General features: G+C 42.0%; 1 protein-coding gene across 2 annotated transcripts in view; it reads left to right on the top strand.

Moving 5' to 3' along the window:
• Positions 1–22,125, top strand: part of GRTP1 (growth hormone regulated TBC protein 1) — a 1,073,346-nt gene extending 1,051,221 nt beyond the window's left edge. For both annotated transcript variants that reach the window (XM_044071212.1, XM_044071211.1), the window contains one exon: positions 21,487–22,125. In XM_044071212.1, the coding sequence (XP_043927147.1) occupies positions 21,487–21,576 (90 nt within the window). In that variant the 3' untranslated portion in view covers positions 21,577–22,125. The remainder of the gene's footprint in view (positions 1–21,486) is intronic.
• The last annotated feature ends 829 nt before the right edge of the window (positions 22,126–22,954 follow it).

The raw sequence follows: 22,954 nt of genomic DNA, 5'->3' as shown, positions 1-22,954 counted from the left end.
TGACATTGTGAATTCATTTGGTGATGTTCAGCACAAATACACTAGAGGTGGTTCTAGAAGTGATTCCTTCTACATCCTACTAATGGCCAGCCTGGGGTAGATGCTTTTTTTCTGAATGATATCTTTTCACTGTCTCAGTCAGTCAGCTGTCTGTAAGTCTAACCATTCTTTCACCCCTCTCCAGCTTTCTGGTTGCCCCATTTGACAAATAAAGATAAATTGTTTGCTATATAAACCCAAAATACAGTATGTCCACTGAGTGCCTTGATGCAGTCTCTAATGAGACCTACCCTTCATGAATCTGTATTGATACTGATTTTAAGAGGTGACTACACCCAAATGCCATTTCTTTTTCTCAATTTGCTTTTATTCCCTTAAATCCAACTGCACGAATACCACATATAAAGAAAAAAAGTATTTTTCTCTTTGGTTCCTGTCTATATCTGAATTGCCAGTGTCTGTCCAAGCCCGTTTTGATGTCAGTGAAATATCATTTTATGTCCTTTTTGCTGTCTGTTTTGTCATCTGTTTCCTCACTATGTCACAGTGAAAGTCAGTGAAGAGGGAAAGTGAATCTACACCAGACATTTGCAGTGTCATCAAAATGAATTGGATCGCTGTTTACAAATTCTGGTACTACAAATAATTATGGAATGTATGTAAGCAGTGCTAAATTTTCGGGTATAAATTATTAATCATAGATGATTACTAAATGTGAGTGATAGGCCAATTGATATTAATAAAAGTCAGAGTAAGTTATGGAAAAACAAGTACGGATGCATTCTGCGTAGATTAACTACCTCTCTAAGTAATTTAATGCGATAAGATATCAGGGACTTTGTCATATACTGCATGTTTGGAAGAAGATAATTTAGGTGTAAAACAAAATCATGCCAGTATATCAGTCCATTAATTGATGAGCTAGCACAAAATTATATTAATGGTTTAGAAATATGCAGAAGAATTACTGCTGGCTAGAATATTGAATATGTTAAAAAAAAAAAAAAAAACCTGTCCACTATGACTCATTGAGGTACAAGTCTTCAAGAAACCAACACATTGAGTACAACTGCTTCAGAAATTAAATCAATGCGAAAAAAAATGTTAACAGTTTTTGCTGGGGCTAGCCCCTTGCACTATTCCTGTGTTAGCAGCACACACACACACACCTGGACTTATGTATACCAACTTCGTGGTTATATGAATGCAAAGAACAGAGAAATCTACCCAAAGAAGGGCATCACTTTTGGTGTGCACTTAGAAACCACACTGGCAGATATTTCCTATGGAGCACAGTGAGTGAGTTTAACTGTGCAGACATGTGCATGGTAAGTTGATTCTATCAAGATTTGAATTCTATCAAGATTTGAAAGCTGAAAAGCAGTAGAGCAGTTTAAGAAAATATTTTTTTAGTTTTAAATTGTAGTTATCCTTCAGTGCCTAGTCTGGGTCAGGAAAGCTACAAATCCTGTTCTTTTTAAGAAATATATGGAAGCACTTCCTCATTGCGGACCAGTAATTTACTGGCCAGTAGTTCAGGTATGACTTGGCCCCTTTATGGGAAGGAAAAACTCCAAGCCTAGTGGATCATCAGGGTCAGAAAAAAACATGTTTTATCTTCGCTTGATGGTCATAATATTCTAAGTAATATTAAGTCTCTGCAGCACCTTGTAGTTATTATTTTTCTTTTGGGTTGTATTACTTTGGTTAGATATCTCAACAGGTCCAGCTTCTGTGTGCAGATTAACAAAGACCAAAGCAAACTGTTATGCAAATGAGTAAAACCTAAACAGGAAATGCTTCCAATATAAGCATTTCATCATCATAGTAATGAAGACACATGTTTTGCAGCATGAACCTGAAACCAGCGTCACTAGAGACCTTCAAAACACACTCACAAACATTCCACACACATCACAAACAGCAGAAAACACACCAGTGTCTCGCAAAGTCCGTATGGCAAAACAATAAACCATCACAGCCCAGAAGGCATAGCAATAAACCAAACATACTAGTTATTGGCGATTCAGTTGCGAGACACACCGATGTCCCCCTTGCCAAGCTTGACGGTCAGTTGTCTGTCTGGTGCCAGCATCTGCCACGTCATGCACACATACACTTAAGTCTCTCCACAAGTACAAGTATGATTGTGTCATTGTCCATGCTGGTGTGAATGACTTGAGAAGTACCTCTCTGGACTATATGAAGAGAGACATGATTGAGCTCTCAGAGTGTGTGTCCTAGGCAGTTATGACCCTAGCCCTAAGCAGCATACTATCTTCACCAAGAGTGTTACCACAATATCAACAAAAAATAATTGACTTCAACAATTGGCTTAGTTTCTGGTGTCATTTCAAGGGGATCCAGTGTCTGCCTGGGATGACATGGTTGACGGGCCTCGTTGCTTTGCCAGAGATGGCCTCCGCCTGTCACCACTGGGATTCCGGATCCTGGCCAAGGCTGTCGCTTCCCCCATTGTGCCTTATTTAGGTAATATCCCAAAGACACATTTTCCAACATAAAAGATCTGTCAAAAAACAAATTGAAGGTCATGTTGCTAAATGCTAGGAGCCTTAACCTGAAAATGCAGTCACTGGAGGCTTGCACTGGAAGATGCCGATGTCTGTGCGACCGCTGCACCACTCCCATAGTATGCTTCTCTGGTGAGATCAGATCATTGAACTGTCTCGTTCAAAGTTTCTATCCCACCCAACCCCCCCACCAGCTGTAATCAACCTCAAAAACTTCTCAAAAGGTGACTACAACCTGCTGAGGGAGGGTATCTGTAGCTCCACTCCACCGCCCACCTCAGAGGATGCAGACAATTATGCTGAAATAGTATGTTACTGCAGTATACAAGCACCTGTACAACTGCATGGACTCAGCCATACCCAAAAGAACAAAATCCTGCACCTCAAGGAAACACAAACCTATTTGGTGGACATCCTCTAGCAACAGGCTTTACAAAAAAAGGAAGAAATTGTTGTCCAAGGGTAAAAAGGAACAAATTCCAAATTGGAAAACTCCCTCTTTAGCCTCAACATTCACATTAGATCACTAGTGAAAACCTCCAAAGCCAATTATGAATCGAAACTAGCCTCTGAAAAAAAGGGAAACCACAAAGCCACCTTCAGTTATGTCAGGAACCTCCATGACAAGGCCCAGGTTTGTTCCATATTAGTACTTAACAGTGTCACTTACATTGATCCCGTTGACTTAGCCAACCTGCTAGCAGAGGTTCAGTGCAGACCTCACCCCCCCCCCGTCTCCCTCAAAGGCCCTTTCACCATCCTCGATACTTGTCCTGCACCTGACGCCTCTATAGATCCAGTGTTAAAGGCCCTATCCAAGGCAAAGAACACAGCTTCCATGGGACCTGATAGTATCCCAGCTTGTTTTCTGCACCACCTTCAGCAAGAACTGGCTTCGCCATTGAGCACCCTATTCAGCCTAAGTACAGACTTAATTCCAGCAGAGTGGAGAATTGCCATTGTTATCCCCTTGCACAAAGGTAGTGCCACTACTGACCCTGGAAAGTATCACCCCATTAGCTTGATAAGTCTGATCTGTAAAGCCATGGAGCGTATTAATATGGATCTCATAAACAAGAACATAGGCAGTCTCCAAGCACTTGACCCCACCCAGATGTTCATCGTGCTATGCTGCTGCAATCATCACACTTGGGTTATCCTGCCATCAGGTGGTCCCGCAGTCGGCCTGAATTCCAAAGCCTTGGTCCGGCGTCGGTTGTCGTCGCTTCTTCCCTGATGTCAGTGCGGCAGGGGTATAAAAGAGGCAGCCGACGCCATTTTCTTCAGTCTTTCTTGCCGCACAGTGCCCGAAGCAGAAGCAGTTCGCAAGTGCCGGTCGACCAGCTCCTGAGATTTTCGAACAGAATTTCAGCCGAAGTCTTCTATAAAGCTAAGTACCCCGTTGGGGAAACTTTTCTTGCCTCAGACCGATGTCAGACAAAGTTAATAATTGTATTTCTTGTGGGAAGCAAATACCTCATAAGGATTTTCATTCTTATTGTATTCCTTGCCTAGGCCCAGACCGCAACGTTTCTGGTTGTCGGTTTTGCGCTAGGTTCAATAAATGCACTATTAAGTGTCGGGCTGATACCGCCTGACATTATTTTGGCAGAAAATTCAACTACATTATGGCGTCGGAACCTCCGACAACCGCTATGTTTAAAAAACGCAAGGACAAAGACCGGCAGCCTAGACCTAGACCAGATTCTGAGGTCTTGGTTAGGCCTGCCGCCAGATCTTCGGTATTCAGTGAGGCGCCTAAGCAGCCCCTGACTACTGCAGACTTAGAAAATACGACTACCTTTCAGTCAGAATCTACTGGGACACTGGAGCCGGTTCCTCCTCAGCCCGCAGACGCCAGCCCTGGTGGCGATCCAGAGACTATGGACAGGCCTTCGGTTTCAGAAGGCATCTTTAAACCGACTACTCTCTCCATTAAGTCATATGCTAAGCTTCCTAAGGTTAAGAAACCGGGTCCACAGACTCCCACACAGGCCCCTATGCCTAAAAAAACAGATGCTTAAAATGGCGGAGGACCTGATTACCCTTATCAGAGGTTCCCAGCCCCCTCCTGACAAAAGGCCTAGACTGGAGGAAGATTTACCTCCTTCTGACCAGGAATCCATTTCCTCAGCAGACTCTGAGGAATAGGATTACCCCTTCCCTCTCTATGAAGACTCAGATGCTGAGGAGTCTATTCCCTCTGTTTCCCCCCCTGAAGACTTCTCTTTTTGGGGAAACCCTGCACACCATGAGAGAGCATTTCCACTGGGAAGGACAAGATTACTCTGACTCCAAGAAAAGACTCAGTGAGTTTCTTCTTCTACCTCAGCATAGACCCCTAGCCATTCCTCCTGTTTTAGAAATTCTGGATGATGTCTACACTGAATCCAGTCTAAATCCAGATTCCTTACCTCCTGCACCACCTAAACCAGACAGATACTATCGAGTCCCTGACTCTCACAAGTTTTTGTATAAAAGCCCTGCTGCAGACCCGGAAACCATTTCCCAGGGTCCCAATGGGGTTAAGGCCTCTACTGCTAAGAATCCACTACCTGTGGAAAGAGATTCCAGGGCATTAGAAAGATGGGGGGGGAAAAGTGTATACCTCTGCCACTTTGGCCATGAGGGCATTAAACTGCCAATTCCACATGATTAAATACCAGCAGTACTTGCTTACTCAGTTAAAACAGAAAATGATCCTTCAAACAGATCAACTAGATTACAAAGGGATGCAAGATTTGTTGCATGCAGCAGAATAAGTGGGAAAACCTACCTTGCAGTGTGGTTTTGATTCTTTGGAGGCCTCATGTAGAGCAGCAGTCACAGGGTCTGTAATACGTAGACATGCTTGGCTAAAAGAGCAGACCTTACCAGAACATGTCAAGGCAAAGTTACTGGATGCTCCACTGCAAAAGGATGCGTTATTTGGTGTCAAAGCAGAGGAAGTTTTAAAAAAGATGGAAGAAAAGGCAAAATCAATGTAAACAGTTAAAGATTTCTTACAGGTACAACCTCCTCGCTTCAGCAGAAACTGGCCATCAAAAAACTGGTCCTTTCCTGCTTCAGACAGACCCCAAAGGGGCAGGTACAGACACCCTAGGGGCAGAGGACAGGCACAAGGTACCTTCAGGCCTAGACAATGGCAAACAACAACTCAGAGGGGGAGACGACAGATCTCAACCCTTCAGAAAACAAACTCAATGATTTCCTCTTCGCCTGCCAAGCAAAATTGCCCAGGCAACACCTCTAGGAGGAAAACTGGCTCTTTTCCCACAAAATTGGCACATCATAACAAAGGACAAATGGGTTCTGGACATTATTACCCGAGGCTACAGATTTCATTTTCACACTTTACCACGGATTAAAGGCATGCCAAATCTGCCAACAAACCAATGGGCAGAGGCACAAAAGCAAATTTCAGCTCTCATGAACATGAAAGCAATTCAAAAGGTACCTGCAAAAGAGCAAGGTCAAGGTTTTTACTCAAGACTATTTCTAGTACCAAGAAAGGACAAAGCCTGGAGACCCATCTTAGATGTTTCAATTCCAAACACGTACCTGGACATTCCCAAATTCAAAATGCTCACACTACAGCAGCTTCTTCCCATGTTGGGCAAGGAGTCTTGGCTGGTAACGTTGGACCTCCAAGAGGCATACCTGCATGTCCATATCAGACAAGATTGCAGAAGATACCTCAGATTTTTGGCAGGCACAACGCATTATCAATTCTCTGCATTGCCCTTTGGCTTATCTACTGCGCCCAGAGTATTCACGAAATGCCTGGCATCAGTAATTGCATACTGCAGACAGCGAGGAATACAAATTTATCCATATCTGGACGACTGCCTGATCCAAGCGGACAGCAAAGACATCCTACTACAGCATCTGGCATTTGTAACAAAGTTGCTAAGTTGCCTAGGGTAGACAGTAAACAAAAAGAAGTCAAAACTAATACCCTCACAAGAAATAATTTTTCTGGGTGCCAGCTTGAATACAATGGCCCAGATGGCTTACCTCACGCCAGACAAACAAAAACAACTGGCTCAGTACTTCAAAAAGATGGCAACTTCTACCCAGCTCACTGCAAGGAAATTCCTGCAGGCATTGGGGTACATGGCATCCTGCATTCAACTAATTGCATATGCAAGGCTGCATATGAGAAAACTAAAATGGTACCTAAAAAGTGTATGGTCCCAACACAGACACAGCCTTGAAGCAAGTATAACTCTCATTCCCTGCCTTCAAAAAGAGTTTCTATGGTGGGCTCACGCATGCCAAGCAAACAAGGGCCTTCCTTTTGTCTCACCTCCAGCAAACCAAACCTTGACAACAGATTCATCAGACTACGCCTGGGGTGCATACATGGCAGGACGATGCATACAGGGCAAATGGTTTGCATACCAAAGGCATCTACACATCAATCAAAAGGAGATGCTAGCTGTAAAAAATGCATTAACAGCCTTCAAGGACCTCTTGCATCCAGGACAACTTCTAATAATAAGGACGGACAACACCACAGTTATGTGGTATATAAACAAACAAGGAGGAAAGCACTCCTACCCAGTATGCAGACAGGCAATGGACTTGTGGAACACAGCATTAACTTACCAAGTACAGCTGCAAGCACAATTCCTGCCAGGAAAAGAAAACATTTTGGCAGACAAATTAAGCAGAAATTTGACAGACCCTCACGAGTGGAAACTACACCCACAAGTATTCTCAATGATAACTCAAAGGTGGGGACCACCAGACATAGATCTGTTTGCCTCAACCAACAATTGCCAGCTAAAAAGATTTTGTACAAGGACTTACCATCCCTTGGCCTGGAAAGTGGATGCCCTATCATTCAGTTGGACAGCATTGTCAGTCTATGCCTTCCCACCTCTGCCTCTACTGACCCAGGTATTACTGAAAACCAGATCAGAGAGACCACAGGTGATCCTTATTGCTCTGGACTGGCCACATCAACACTGGTACCCACTACTACGAAACTTGGCTCATAGCCCTCCATGGATCTTACTTCAATTCCCTCTGCTGTTAAGCCAACAAAACTCTCAGATCCTTCACAGTCAACTAAGGACCTTAAATCTATCTGCATGGAAAATACCTTAAATTATCAAACAACACTTCTCTCAAAGGACGTCCAGAATGTCATTTTGGAGGCCAGGAGGCCCAGCACCAGAAAAAACTTACTCAGACAAATGGAAAAGATTTTGTGCATGGAGCCAGTCCAGAAGCCTAAATCCTGCCATCCCAAATATTCCGCACATACTCCAATATCTAACTGAGATGCTACACAAAGGCCTTTCCTTCTCATCCATAAAGATCCATGCTTCAGCCATTTCAGCTCAATATGATACGGTTCCTCCCATTTTCTCTCATCCTTTGCTAAGGCAGTTTCTCAGAGGGGCAAAAAATATAAGACCCCCCAGAAAACCACCTACTCCAACTTGGGATCTAAATTTTGTTCTGGAAAAGTTAACACTTCCTCCTTTCGAACCAGCCTTTTCAGCAGAGCTTCAATACTTGTCATGGAAAACAGCCCTGCTGCTGGCCATCACCTCAGCACACAGAGTCTCAGAACTGCAGGCACTTATGGCAGTGGAACCTTTCATCATTTTCCATCAGGACAGAGTATCTTTACGCACCAACACTTTCTTCATGCCAAAGGTAGTATCCAGTGTGGCTCTCAATCAGACCATACACTTGCCCACCTTTTATCCAAACCCACAGAATAAAGGAGAAAGACTCCTTCACTCTTTGAACATTCACAGACAGTTACGTTACTATTTGGACAAGACAAAGGCCTTCAGGAAAATCTGACCAACTCCTTGTATCCTATGCACCAGGCTCAGAAGGAAAGGCTATTTCAAAACAGGCCATCTCCAAATGGATAGCACATTTCATCCACTTTTGCTACTCACACCACGGGAAAGCAGTGCCTGCTAGTATTAGGTCTCACTCTACCAGGGCCACAGCAACCTCAGCAGCCTTCCTCCGCATAGTCCCAACAAAGGACATTCTGGAGGCAGCTTCCTGGAGTTCAGTGCACACCTTCACCAAGCATTACCACCTTCCTCTATACTCAAAAACCAGAGCTGGGTTTGCCACTGCAGTTCTGCAGGGCATCTTGGCTGCACCTAACCCAGTTTAGCTCCTACCACCCAACCATAGCTTTGGGACTCTACCCAAGTGTGATGACTGCAGCAGCAAAGCACGATGAACATAGTACAGTTTTGTACCTACCATAAATGTAGATGTTCGAGTGGTTATGCTGCTGCAGTCCAGGTTACCCTCCCTCCATCCCCTCTGCCTAACAAGGCTTTTCTTATACCTCCATGTACTTCAACCCTTTGGGATGCATGTCTATATGGTGTATTTGCTTACAACTAGTACCATTGTTTTGCACTAAGGTATGTTTTGCAAGCTTCTTATTTTGCCTTCTTAGTTTGAGACACCTGACATCTGGGGCAAGAAAAACTGAAGAAAATGGCGTCTGCTGCCTCTTTTATACCCCTGCCACACTGACGTCAGGGAAGAAGCGACAACAACCGACGCCAGACCAAGGCTTTGGAATTCAGGCCAACTAACCCGTGTGTGATGACTGCAGCAGCATAACCACTCGAACATCTGCATTTATGGTAGGTACAAAACTGTACTTTTTGATTTGTCAAGGGCAGATCTTGCCTGTTAAACCTGGTTGACTTCTTTGAGATTGTCACCAAGACCCTGGATGAGGGAAAGTCAGTGCATACAGCTTAACTTGACTTGGCCAAGGCCTTTGACACGATCCCCCACGTGGGCATCATCAAAAACCTAACACAACTTGGTGTAAGCCCCTATGTCATCAGATCCATGGCCAACTGGCTCACAGACAGTACCCTCAAGGTCAAAATAGACACCTCCACCTCTGATAGCAGACCCGTCCCAAGTGGAGTTCCCTGGGGATCTGTACTTGGACCCCTGCTGTTTGGTATCTACTCAGAGGTCCAGGCAAAGACAAAAGGCCTGTGGCTGACAAAGTTTGCAGATGACTGTAAGTTGGATGCTGTTATTGACTCCCCAAATGACTTGAAAAAGCTCGGTATTTTACCGAGCGAAAGCGCTTGTTTTTACGTGTATTGCCATTTTCTAATAAAGGATTCATCTACTTGTTCTTGTTGGTGACGTTTCCTGGCTGTGTTTTCTGAGACAACCCAAATGATGTTAGCATACTGCAAGAGGGTCTTACAGCAACTAATGACTGATGCCAAAGTCATGGCCTCAAGATAAATGCAAAAAAATGTATCATGCCTGTGAAGATAGATGAAGGCTGCCAGCCTAGCCAGATAAAATTTTGGAGATAATTCTGTCATCTGTAAATATTAATGTAAACGACAGGCTTGTTTTAAATGGTAAAAATAGTGTTACATGTGGAACTGAAAAAAATGTAACAGTGCACTCTACTGACCAAGTAGAGCATATTTTGACCCTTTTTTGTAAACACGGCTCCGGCTGGTCTAGGTGAAGGAATTCTTGCTATTGTTTTAAGGCCAAAGTTAATGGCCAGAATTTGCATGCATAAATGTCCTTTATTGCTCTGGTTTCTGCCCAGAGGTGAAGAATGTGAATGTAGTTTCTGTTAGCCTGGGAACCCAGGAAAGTGTGAAGAATGATGTAATGTGAACCAGGAATGTCATTTTAAAAACAGAGAGAATCAGAGAGCATTAATCATTTTTGTCTTGACCATCCAACTCATCAGCACTGTCTTGCTCTATATGTAAGTTTATCTTAGTCTTGTGTTTTCTCTTAGAAATAGCTAGAAACTAGAAATATTAGACTTAGTGTTTTTCTGTGATGTCAGAACTTTACTGCTGTGTTATTTTAAGTATTTCTCTGTGATCTCTGAACTCTTGACTAGCACTGTGTAGTAAAAAGTATTGTGTTGTGTTTTGACTATTTGTTATTAAATATTTTTAAATCCTTTCAACTGTGGCTGTCTTGTGTAGAGATAATTTAAGCTCTAGAGTACATTGCATGTATATAGTGATCCTGTACCTAGTCACTATAATAAGCCTTGACAGTTTCGTCGCACTTACCAGTTGGATAATAATATTGCACAGTAATAATTGGACACTCTTTTAAGGGCCTTTGGCTAGCTAATAAGTATTAGCTGGGTGGTGGCAATGATTACTACCGTGTAGTCTGGGTGAAAGGGGCACAGCTGGAGAACCTGTGCCAGCCTTTCCCAGGAGTGTCTTTGTGGTTGTATAAAAAACTTTTCTCAAAGAGTGTGTGTGTGTGTGTGTGCGTGTGTATGTCAGCTACTTGGGCAGGGACACAAAGCACTAGTTGGACAGAGAGGGTGCTGGAGGTTTTAGCTTGCCCACTAGGCTGAGATCTGGACCTTATAGCTGTACCAGTGGGGAGTCTTACTGGGGACCTGGAGAGCAAGGGAGCAACCAGCCCCAGACTGACTGTGATCTCTGTGTGCTCTTAAGGGAAATTGCACTTTACTGTATGTATTTGTTATCTTTTCCTCCTATATGAGATACCCCTCACTGGTGTTAGTGGTGAGGATTGAGGCTCCTTAATTGCTGGGCCAGGGAACGGGCGTCACAGTACCATTCAGTAGAAACACGGCCCCTACTGATTACCACAGCAACCCCCTAAACACACAACCTGTGGTGAGAGACCTGGGTACTTATAGGTTCATAGGTTGGTACTAGGCTATCAGCCCTAGGGCCTATACAAGCGTAGCCATAACAATTCCCTGGCTATTTCTTCCCACACTATTTACTTCCCTGGACCCCTGTCTAGCAGGGCAACTGACGTGATCCCCGAGATGAATTTCCTTTCTCCCATCCAGTCGTCAAGGTTCCTTTTGAAGAGGGCCAAAGAGGCACTCTGCTTGACATGTATGGGCAATCTATTCCAGAATCTGGGGAGTCTCTGGGTCAGGAACCTATCCCTCCAGCATGTTTTGTTTATTGTGATGACAAAGTTTAGATCCCTGGAGCGTGTGGCTCTGAGGGATTGGGATTTATTTAAGTGTAGTATGTCCAACAGCTCTGGGTTTGACATGGCCTTGTATGTTAAGCAGAGATCGCCTCTGAGTAGATGATATGCAACAGAGTATAGCTGGAGTTTTTTAAGGCAGTCAGAGTAGGGCATTTGCTTTAGGCCTGTGATTCTTTTAGTGAGGTATTTCTGCGGCCTTTCCAGTTTGTTGCAGATGTCTTGAGAGGTACATACCAAATGGGGCGTTGTATTCTATAATGGGTCTAATGAGGGATGAGGACAGTGGGACAATGACCTCCTTTTTTCTGAATGAAAAACCCTTAGTGATGAGGTGTGCCACATAGAAGGATTTCCTGACTGTTGTGGTGATGTGGTTATCGAAGGTGAGACCACTGTCCACCTGTGTCCGTAAGTCTCATCACACTTTCGGTGTTTAGTGTACTGCCACCTATATGGTAATTCACGGGTACATATTTTCTCCCAAAGGGGATAACTATACATTTCTTGGCATTGAGCTTGAGCCCATGGCTCTGGCACCAAGCATCTGTTTCTGTAAGGCCTTTTTGTAGAATATCCACATCATTTGGGGATTCAATAATGGCTCCCAGTTTGCAGTCATCTGTGAACTTTGTTAGCCAGAGTCCCTTAGTGTTGGCCTGTACTTCAGAGAAGTAGATACCAAACAATAGCGGCCCCAGGACTGAACTCTGAGGTACTCCACTTGTCTGGAGCCGGATTTGGAGTCTGCTACTTTTACAATGTGGGTTCTATCAGTAAGCCAGTTAGCAACCCATTGGGTGACGTAGGGATTAATGCCCAGCTTAGGAAGTTTATCTATGATTCCAGAGTGGGGGATGGTGTCATAGGCCTTGGAAAGGTCTAGATAGGCTCTGTGGACCACCTTACCCTCGTCCATGGCTCTGGAGACTGATTTGAAGAAGTCAGTCAGGTTCAGGAGACAAGATCGGCGCTTCACGAACCCAAACTGAGCGAGGTCCAGTGTTTGAAGGTTGCCAATGTCTTTGTTTATAAGTTCCTTGATAATACATTCCATGGCCTTGCAGATAAGGCTCGTCAGACTGATGGGATGGTAGTTTCCAGGATCCAAGGTGGATCCCCCCTTGTGGAGTGGGATAACTGTAGCTCTGCGCCACTTAGTGGGCATGAAACCTAAGGTGAGGCTATGATTAAACATGACACTTAGGTGAGGTGCCAGTTCATATTGTAGTTCATGCAGTACACAGCTCGGGATGTCATCTGGTCCCATGGATGCTGTATTCTTAGCTTTGGAGAGTGCGTTTTTTACCTGTGTGGCCGTTATTACTGGAATTTGGCAATCTTCCAGTATTGAGATGAGCCATTTAGGGGGTGAGAGGGGGGGTGAAGTTGGCACTGAATCAATCTGCCAGGATATTGGCAATATCCTTGGGATCAGTATATTTAATGCCATTCTGTTTTAGCTCAGAGCAGATCTGAGCATTGTCATTTAGATTCTTGACATAGTTATAGAATGCCTTGTGGTTATCTTTGGCAATTTTATTTTTGTAATTAGCTTTGGAGGTTTTTATGAGGGATCTCAGTTTCTTACTGAGGCTGGTAAGGGAGTTTTTTGCATCCTGGGATTTTCCTCTTTTCTGCAACAGTTTATTCCTTTTGTTGTAAAGTTTGTTTATGGCAGGGGACCACCAGATTGGCCTCCTTTTTTGAATGAGAGCATCTTGGTTCTATTTGGGATGGCACGATTCATGCATGAGTGGATGTGCTCATACAGCGCCTTAGTGTAGGATTCAGCAGTTGAACTTTCAGTTCCCGTTTGCATGGGTGTCGTGAAGTTTGTCACTTCTGACTTGAGTAGCATGAAGTTGGCTTTGGAGAAGTTTTTTATGGAGGTTTCCTTACTGGGGGGTGAGGGTGGGATGTCGATGTTAAGGATGATTAGCTTATGGTCAGACCTGACTAACGAGGGGGTGACCATAAGAGTGGAGCATCAATTTCCCATGTTGGTAATGACCAGGTCTAGGATATTGGAGCCCCTGGCAGGACTATGGATTAGTTGATCCAGGGCGTTGGAATTTATGAATTCAAAGAACCGTTGGGCAAAGGTGTTGGTACACGAGTAGTTTTCCCAGTTAATGGCAGGGTAGTTAAAATCACCCAGTATTAGGGTGTTTGGTTTTATCTTAATATTTTTCAGTATGTTTAGAAAGGTGTAGCGAGAATCTTGGGGTATGGTGGGGGATCTGTAGCAAGCTACAATTTGGATTGCAGTCTTGCCTAGTGTTAGTTGCACCTGGCGAATTTCAGACGAATTTCAGATGCAACTAGCCTGGTGGTGTGAATATCCTTGGTGAATATTGACACTCATATACATTTAGTGTTTCAATCCTGGTTTGGTGGCCAAAAAGTGTGGTAAGAGTTGTAGCCTGGTATTGCATGGGTGGTCTCTGGAGCCTTGAACCAGGTCTCAGTTACTGCACAGATATCGATGTTCTCCACTTTTAGGAGTGCCTCAAGAGAGTGCATTTTGAGGATTAGACTTCTAGCATTGAGAAGCATTACCTTCAGATTTTGCATGCTTGTACCTGTTACGGTGGTGGTTTTGTCCTTTGAACTTTGCCTAAAAAAAGCACTATAGGGGTGGCAAGAGCCTTAGCCAGTAACCTGAATCTCAGGGGCAACAGGTGCAGACAATCTCTGGCAAAGCATCGTGGTCTGTTGATCATGTCTTCCCAGGCAGACAGATACTGGATCCCCTTTGAATGACACCAGAAGCTTAGCCAATTGTTGAAGTCAATCATTTTGTCCTTATATTGTGGTATAATTCTGGGCGAAGGCAGGATGCTACTCAGGGCTAGGGTCATATCTGCCTGGGCCACATGATCCAAGAGCTCTTCCATGTCTCTTTTCATGTAGTCCAGGAATTTATGTCTCAAGTCATTCACTCCAACGTGGACAATGACAGAGTCATATTTGTACTTGTTGTGGAGTGACTTGAGTACATGCGTTATGTGGTGGATCCTGGCACCCGACAGGCAGCTGACTGTAATTTTCTCCTTGTTCAACCTGGTGAGTGGGACATCAGTGTGCAGGACTATAGAGTCACCTATGACTAAAGTGTTATGTATGTTGTCTTGCCTTAGGGGCTGTTGCTGGGTGGCACACTGGTGTTGTGAACTATGTGACACTTTGGTTGTGATTGGTATTTATTTGCATTTCAGCTTCAGAGGTCCTTGTTGCTTGGGCAGGTTACAGTTAAGGGCCTCTGCATATGTGGATTTAGTGTTGCTATATGTGGGTGTTGGTAGTGTGGGTTTAGAAGGGCTGTGTGTTGCTTGAGGTGTAGTGTGGGTGTTAACCTTCTCCTCTTGAGTGTCTAGCACAATCCTGGGTGGAGAGAGCTGTGTTTCCATTTTGGCTATGTAAGTGCATATCTCTCACAGGTTGTAGTGTTAGGTGGTAGAAGGAGAGGGTTGTCTGTGTACATGAGGCAATTGCTGCATTGCCCTACTATGCCCAGATTCACCAGGTGGACAGGAGAAATCACCGGAAGCTGTTTAGTGCCTACTATTAATTTCTCCATATTAACAAGGAGAGTTGAGTGATTGTATCAGTTTAAGGCTTCGTAGTGCTTTCCAGCAGGTATTAGAGCAAATGCTAGTCACATGGATGCTTAAAGGTAAGATGAAAAAAAATGCACACTGCAGTGTGCACTAGAGAAGTTAGATATGAAAGTATGTAACTTAAGTTTTACCTGTTTAAAAAGTTAAGGTTTAGTGGAGAATTACTATTTTCAAAACAGCAAGATGAATTGAAAGGGGTGGTCACTTTTGTATTCTGGTACTATGGAATACAGTAGGGTGGCCAATAAATTTAAATAGTTGAAGGGGAGTGATTTCAAAAATGATGATTTTGTGATTACTCACACAAGCCAGTGAAAGTAGAGAGGAAATGAGATCTATGGACAGATTAACATAAGAGGCAGGCAACTAGAAAGACAGCGGTATTTAACAAGACAACTGTAACTGGGTGAGAGGGCGGGAAAAAATTCTGCCTGACTCAGAAGAGACAGAGCTGTGGTCTCTTTTGAAGTTTTAATATGCTGTTAAAGCAGAATGTAAGTAAAACACAAGGTAAAGAAAACAAACCACAGTATTCAAATATAGAAAGGCAATAAAGTAATACAAAATACAAAAAATAAAAGCAAACTAACCTTTCCTTCACAGCAAAGTGTAGCAGAGTCTGGATGAGTCTTTCTGGTAAAACTCTGAAATTGTTGATAACAATCTCACATTCAACCATCATGTAGCGGCAGTGGTCAGAAAAGCCTGTTACTTGGTTCATCTCATAAGTAAACTGATTGCATCCAGAAGAAAGGAGGTTATTACCTCTCTATACTCTTCCCTCATTACACCAATAATTGAGTATAACACCCCATTTAGTATGTACCTCTCCAAACATCTGCACCAACTGGAAAGTCCACAGAAATACCTCAAGAAGAGAATCCATGGCCTCCAAAATCCTGTCCTATGTGGACAGGCTCAAATCACGTCCACTCTATTTGGTATCATACTGATTGCTCAGAGGTGATCAGTGTCTCACCTACAAAGCAGTCTTGGACCCTGCTCTACTAGAGATGCTCCATATCTGCAAGTCTAACTTCTTGTGCATTACCTGCTTGAAAGGCCTGAGTCTAATATGTGACATAAAAAAAACTGTTGGAGAGTCAGGTTTGCCTCCCAGAGGCTGCTCCTTCTCTGGACTAAACTTCCCATACATGTCAGAGTACCTCACTGACCCTCTTCAAGTGCAACTTTGATGAGTGGATGGGTAACCACAAATTTGTCCCAGGGGTCCCATCTGTGTCCCTCATTGGCAGGGGTGACAAGTGCTGACTGAGGTTTCTTTTTGGGGATAAACTCTTGGCTAGGCTTGTAAGGGCCCCAGGGCCATTAGCCTAGTAACCTCCTATGATCCTACTACTTGCCTTTTACTGTCAGTTGCTGTCTTGTTTTTTTTTTATGTTCTTCAGTACAGTGTTATATGTTGTTTTTCTACAGCAATTTTAAAATTGTCTGACATCCCCATCATAGTAAGCTGCAAAGAAAAATGCCACTGTTCCAACTGAAATCTGTTACTTATCTCCATCTGCATATGTATCTATTGCATACAGCAGCACTACTTTTACCATTACTGTTTGCTGCATTCACTTAAGGGAAATGAATATTGTATGCAGCTGGTTAAGTTAAAAAGTAATCGAATGACATCCATTCCAGAATACTTATGATCCCACTCCCCCAGTCACCCCAACTATGTACTCCACATCTTCATAAAGTACAAAGCAGTGTCACAGTTCAAGTTGATAAAACCTGTTTCCTGCTTTTGTCTGCATTAATATGCATTGTGCACAGAAGTTGTATTTTCACTTTTACTGTCTATTGAGCAAGTACAAGAAATAAAATAAACATTATATGCACTTGACAAGCTAAAATGTCATCTGATATTTTGCATTCATTGCCAAATGTATTTCTAATTTTTTTTAAATGTTGTGTCTTGCTTCCCTATTTTCATAAAGGGTGATACAAAATATCATGCCATCCATTTAGTAAATCATTTTCCCACTCTTGTCCACATTAATATATACAGCTGTTGTACTTTGTGTTACTGTCTACTGAGTAAATAAAAGAAACAAAATGCATGTTGTATGTACTTGAGCTGAAAATGTCATCTGATGCTTTGCATTCAATGCCAATTGTTATATTTCTACAATTATTGTAAAATGTTGTGTCTTGCTTCCCCATCATTATTGAGGGTCAAGCAAAATGTCATAGTATCCATTTAGTAAAATCTGATGTTCATCATATTGATCGCTGCTGCAGTATGGGTTATATCTTGCTGGATCGCTCTTTCCTAAATCTGTTTCTGATAGTGCCCAAGTTCAAAATGTTGTCACTTCACAATTTTCCTCTTTCAGGTTTCATGGTAACACTAGACTTAAAAGATGCTTATCACCGTATCCTTATTCATGCAGACCTCAGACATTTCATAAGGTTTGGTGTTTCTGGATCACATTATCATTGCTCTGCCTTACCCTTTGGACTATTCACTACACCAAATTCACAAAATGTATATCTTCAGTTATAGCTCATTGCAGGCTGCAAGGTATCCATATTTTTCTATATTTAGATGATTTGCTCATCTTTGCGGAGTCTTTTCCATAGTGTCGGGGATCTCTCTCTCTCTCAGCTGAGAGATCTCTTACAGAAGCTGTATTTCAAGGAGTACGTTCAAAATCTTTCTTAACTCCATCACGCAGGATTGTGTTCTTGGGATGTCAAGTAGACACCTCAGTTCAAAGAGCTTTTCTTCCATGTAAAAAAAAATAGATTTTTAGTTAGATCTCTTTCTAAGGTTTTCCACTAAGATGTCAGTCACTACAAGGGAATACCTTAGGATTTTTGGTCTCATGGCATCTATGATTCTAGTGATACCCCTTGCAAGATTTCACATGAGATTACTGCAGTGGTATCTGAAATGTCTTTGGTCCCAACATCAATACCCTTTATCTTTTCAAATCTCAGTTTTTGGATTTGTTAGCAGAGAACTCTTGGCGGAGTCAACAGATATACTGAAGTCCAGGTTTCCCCTTCTTCCTCACTGCTCCAAAGTGGTCAATTTCTATGTACACTTTGGACTTTGCTTGAGGAGCAGTTTCAGGAGGGATAAAAGTACAGGGAATGTGGGACTTAAGGACAGATGCAAGCACATACATGTCAAGCAGGTGCTTTCCCTGATCAAGGCACAACACTCTCTGAGCCATTTGTAGCCTCTGGGACTTCTTCAAATGGCTGAAGACAAAAGCACAATCACATGGTACATCAGCAAGCGGAGGAGGGGGAACAGGTTGCACTCCCTTTGCAAACTAGCTATGGCTTGGGATACAGCTTCACAGCAGGGGGTCTTCCAAGATTTGAACCATCTGTGGGGAGTTCCTCAAGCAGACCTCATTGTCTCCTGTTTGAACAATCATCTGGCAAATTTCTATTCCAAGAATCCATGCAAAAAGGACTGGAAGGACAGGAGCCTTTTCTTTTCCTTGGACAGGAATTTTCCTGTATGCTTTTCCACCTTTTCCAGTAATATCCATGGAACTTCTGAAGTTTCAGAAGGACTCCTGCAAGATCACTTTTGACTCCCTTCTGGCTTCGGCAACCATGGTTCTCCCTTCTTTTGGAAAAGGCCAGAGGCAATTACCACAGGCTTCCTCACAGACTGTATCTACTCACACAAGAACAAGGGTGTTTGATACTTCACCGTCAGTCATCTTCAGCTGTCTGCCTGGATGATAGGGTCTTAGTTCCTTTTAGGCACCTGTTTTCTGAGGATGTGCAGGACGCGCTAATGGAGGGAAGAAAGCCTGCTACTAGAAAATCATATATTAGCAAATGGAAAGGGTTTTCTAGTTGGTGCTAACAACATAACCAGCACCCATTCCGGGATAGTTGTTCTCTGGTTTTACAATATTTGTATGAGTTAATATCCTGTGGCCTTTCTTATTCCTGTATCAAGGTTTATTTATAGGCCATTTCAGCATATCTACCCATGGATCCTCCTTTTTCAGTGCAGTGTCATGTCAAAATGTTCTAGAAAGTGGTTTTGCATGAGAGGCCTCCAAGAAAACCAGTGGCCTCTCCTCGGCATCTTAATTTTATGTTAAAGAACTTAATGCTTGCTGTATTTGAGCTCTGAAGGGCTTTGTGGCCAAACTTGTCTTTAATCAGCTCAACTCAAGCTGCATGACAGTTTGGGCATGTAGAAGGTGCCCTGAAGCTATGGAAGCTGTCCAGCTGTTATACCCTTGGCAGGATATGACCCATGTAGCTAAGGCTACTGCAGCAGTGATCATTCAAACATCTACTGTAATGGTAATTTCAACTTACACAACTGTCCTTTTCCCCTCCTTTCTGCATTTATATTTGTTGGGCACAGCAGAGTTTCTTTCACTCTTATTATGTATTGCACAGACACAAGAAGGAAACATTGTCAACTTTTCAAACTGTAAAAAAAAATCTACTACTTGTTTTAGTCTTTTCTACATATTTCCCTTTGCTTCAAAATTTCTGAAGAAAACTTGAAAGTGACAAGCCTCACTTGGACCATCACTTCCTTTAACTGCATGGTTTATCCTGGTTTACTGTCCTTGGGTGGTCTATACCTGGGTTATGCCCAGAAGCCTTCAACAAGATTAACATAATGAACTAATTGGACAAAATTCTTCCTATAGGCAACTTCTCAGTGATGGTATCCCTTCTTCAACTCAGTTCCTGCAATATTAAAATATTTATCACAAATTTTTGTTAAAGGACTGAGATACTATACAAAAGTGCATTTTGCAGAGATATCTGTTTTACACCGGGGCTAAACCACACTACCTTAGTTAATTTGAAAGTTTGTGAGGCCTTTTTAAGAGTGAGATTCTTGCTCAGACCCCCACTAAAGGAGTCTTTTCCTCCATGGGATCTTAATGGCATGCTGGATAAATTAATTTCAACTCTGCCCTGGTGATGGCAAAATTCTGGACATGGAAAATTTATTTTTGGTAGCTGCCCCTTCAGCAAGAGTTTCAGAACTACAGGCATCATCTTTCAAGTTTGCTTATCCTGTATTTTACAAAGATAGTGTGTCACTATGGAATAACCCATCTTTTATGCCTAAAGTAGTAACAGAAGTAAATATAAGCCAGTCAATTAATTTGCCTGTGATTTCCTTAATGCTGACCAATGGGAATACTTATTACATTGTTTGGATAACTTTAGTCAGTTGTATTTTTATTTGGACAAAATGTAAAAGCATTACAGAAGGTGATCAGACTTTTTCTAATATGCAGCTACCAAACTGGGTCTAAAAAGTATCTAAAGTCACCTGTAAGATGAGAAATGTATGTACTAGCTATAATGATTGAGATTTCTGATTCACATCCTCCTACGTCAACATACCCTGCCACCTTCCCCTTCCCTGACCAAAGGGGACATGGTTGGATCTTTGAAGGAATGCCTGAAGAGGTGCTGTGTAGAGTGTGAGATAGTACCTGTTAATGTTGGTGTGCTCACTCCTGATCTGGTGAGACAATAAAGTGCAGAGCATCATGGGAGTTTGAGCATGGAAAAGTTTTAAATGTGCAGTTATTCTTTGTTAGCAGAAGTATATGGGCTCTGTTATGGTAAGTACATGTTTTTTTTGTTTTCCCACTGATGTCCTAGGATTTTGTACTGTATTTGCTTGAAGATGTCAGTAGATCTGTATGCATAGATAGAAACACTAGGAGTCTGCTCATTTGTTTATCAGACCCCACATATGTGGAATTAATTCTATTGTTGGCATAGGGAGTGCACCACTCTGAGCTGCTTTAGTAGCTCCCTTGCATTTTTTTTAATTTATTCATGCTTTTACTGATTCCCAATTGATCACCTTTTATTGTGCCATTCATGTTCACTGTCATTAACACTTACTGTGTATTTGATACTGAGTATAATAACCAAATAAAGCTGAAGGTGTTTGTGTGTTCTATAGAGCACTTGTATGTATTGCAGATTCCACTACATGTAGTTGGAATCAGCAACCCAAAACCAACTTAAAACTGTTCAGTTCTTCCGTAAGTATCGTATGTGAAATAGGGCAGCTGGATCTGCATTACAGTATTTACTATAGGATATAGCTAGTTATTAACTTTTGGTAGTTGAGGACATCAAAATTCCCATTGTGTGTATATGTATTATCAATGTTTTTTACATTATTTTTTGGCATTCATAAGCAAAACCAGGTAGTGTGTATATTTTCAGTGATTTACTTTGAAAATGCAAAACAGAGTAATAAAGATGTCTGTAATCCTAGTCATTAATGCTGACTCAATATACAGCAGGCAAAGGCACTACATTTTTGTCTCCTCTTCTTTCAGAGCTTATTTACAGAGCCTGGTACTCTGTCCAGAGCGACAATCAACAAACTAAGAGAGCAGTGCAGAGCTCAAGTACTTGCTCAGGGATAATTCACTGTTAAGTTTCTGAAAAAGAAATCCCTTAATGAAGTCTTAACATTCCTTACTACAAATATTGCACTGAGTACATCTGGGCTTACAAGGTGTTCTTGACTGTTAGCTAATAAAATGACCAACTTTACTGCCTTCAGAATATTTTTTGATACTATGGAATCTGTATAATTGTGACTGCACTACATTTTTGAAATAAATCTTGGTGGTTGAAAATTTGAATATAAGCAATTTGCAATAATATATTTATAGTTCCTGAATACTGTTCCGTTTTTGCTGCATTTTCCCTTCATAAATTATTTCTAGTTTCTCACTCTATTATGAACTAATGTTAACTAGTTTGTAATACTCAGATCTTTAATACAGCAAACAGTTTAATCATTGCTAAATATGTATATACTGTTGTTTCAAAATATGAAACTACATTTCTAAAAAAAGCTGATTTTCATTGATTACAGATGTATTAATTTAAAGAGGACACATTAACTCTGAACGGGTACTGTTTAAAAATGTGACAGTTCTAATAAAATAATGTCACTTTCAGTTTCATTGCTGCGTTTTTGTCAGTGTACTGAGACCTGAGTCACTGCATTGAGTGTCAGTTGTTTCCTTTATACCTCAGCTGCATGCCAGTTTGAAGTTCTTGTAGGTTTAAGGTTGACTATGTCTGGCATATTATTTATATATATATGTGTGTGCACAGTGTACACATTATTTTCAAAATGGTATGGAGGTACTGCCTAATACAGAATGCATTTATGAAACCAGATGCCAGCTTATATATACATTTCATATCAGGCAGCAGTGTGACAGTGTTGTAAAACTTAAGCTGAACACAATACATGGTTACACGTGGTACACTTGTTAGTACGGGGTAGTAGGCTAACATCAGAACTGAGTTTTTATCTTTAAGCTTTTGGAGGATCAAGACTACGGCATTTTTTTAACAAGACAGCCACAGAAAATGCTAATATAATTCTGCCTGAGAATGGCATAGTATGAACTGTGTTCTCAGGCCTCTTCTAGAAGCATAGGATGCTGATGTAATCCCTTTAAGGTTGCACATTAAATGGTTATAATTTAGAAGACTGTAATCCATATCTGCAGAGTATACCGTTTATTTATACCTCATTTTGACTATCTGTACTGTCATACTTGTTTATCAAAAAAATTTAAAAAAGTAACACAGTACAAATAGTGGGTGCTTATAACAGAAGGAGAACACAAATCAGCCAGCTTGCTGATTATGCCAAGCTTTTCTGCAAAACTTAATGTCCACGCAACACTTAGTTGTACTGCCCAATTTTACTGCTGCTGAACTTGTTTTATGAGCTAGCCTTGAAACGGCAACCCTGTGTGAATGGACTTGGAAGCCGTT

This window comes from Protopterus annectens, chromosome 5.part0, assembly GCF_019279795.1.
Source record: "Protopterus annectens isolate FY-2018-M chromosome 5.part0, PAN1.0, whole genome shotgun sequence".
NCBI classification, from domain to species: Eukaryota; Metazoa; Chordata; order Ceratodontiformes; family Protopteridae; genus Protopterus; species Protopterus annectens.
The sequence above is the reverse complement of the archived record's forward strand: the minus strand, read 5'-3'. Positions and strand labels throughout refer to the sequence as shown.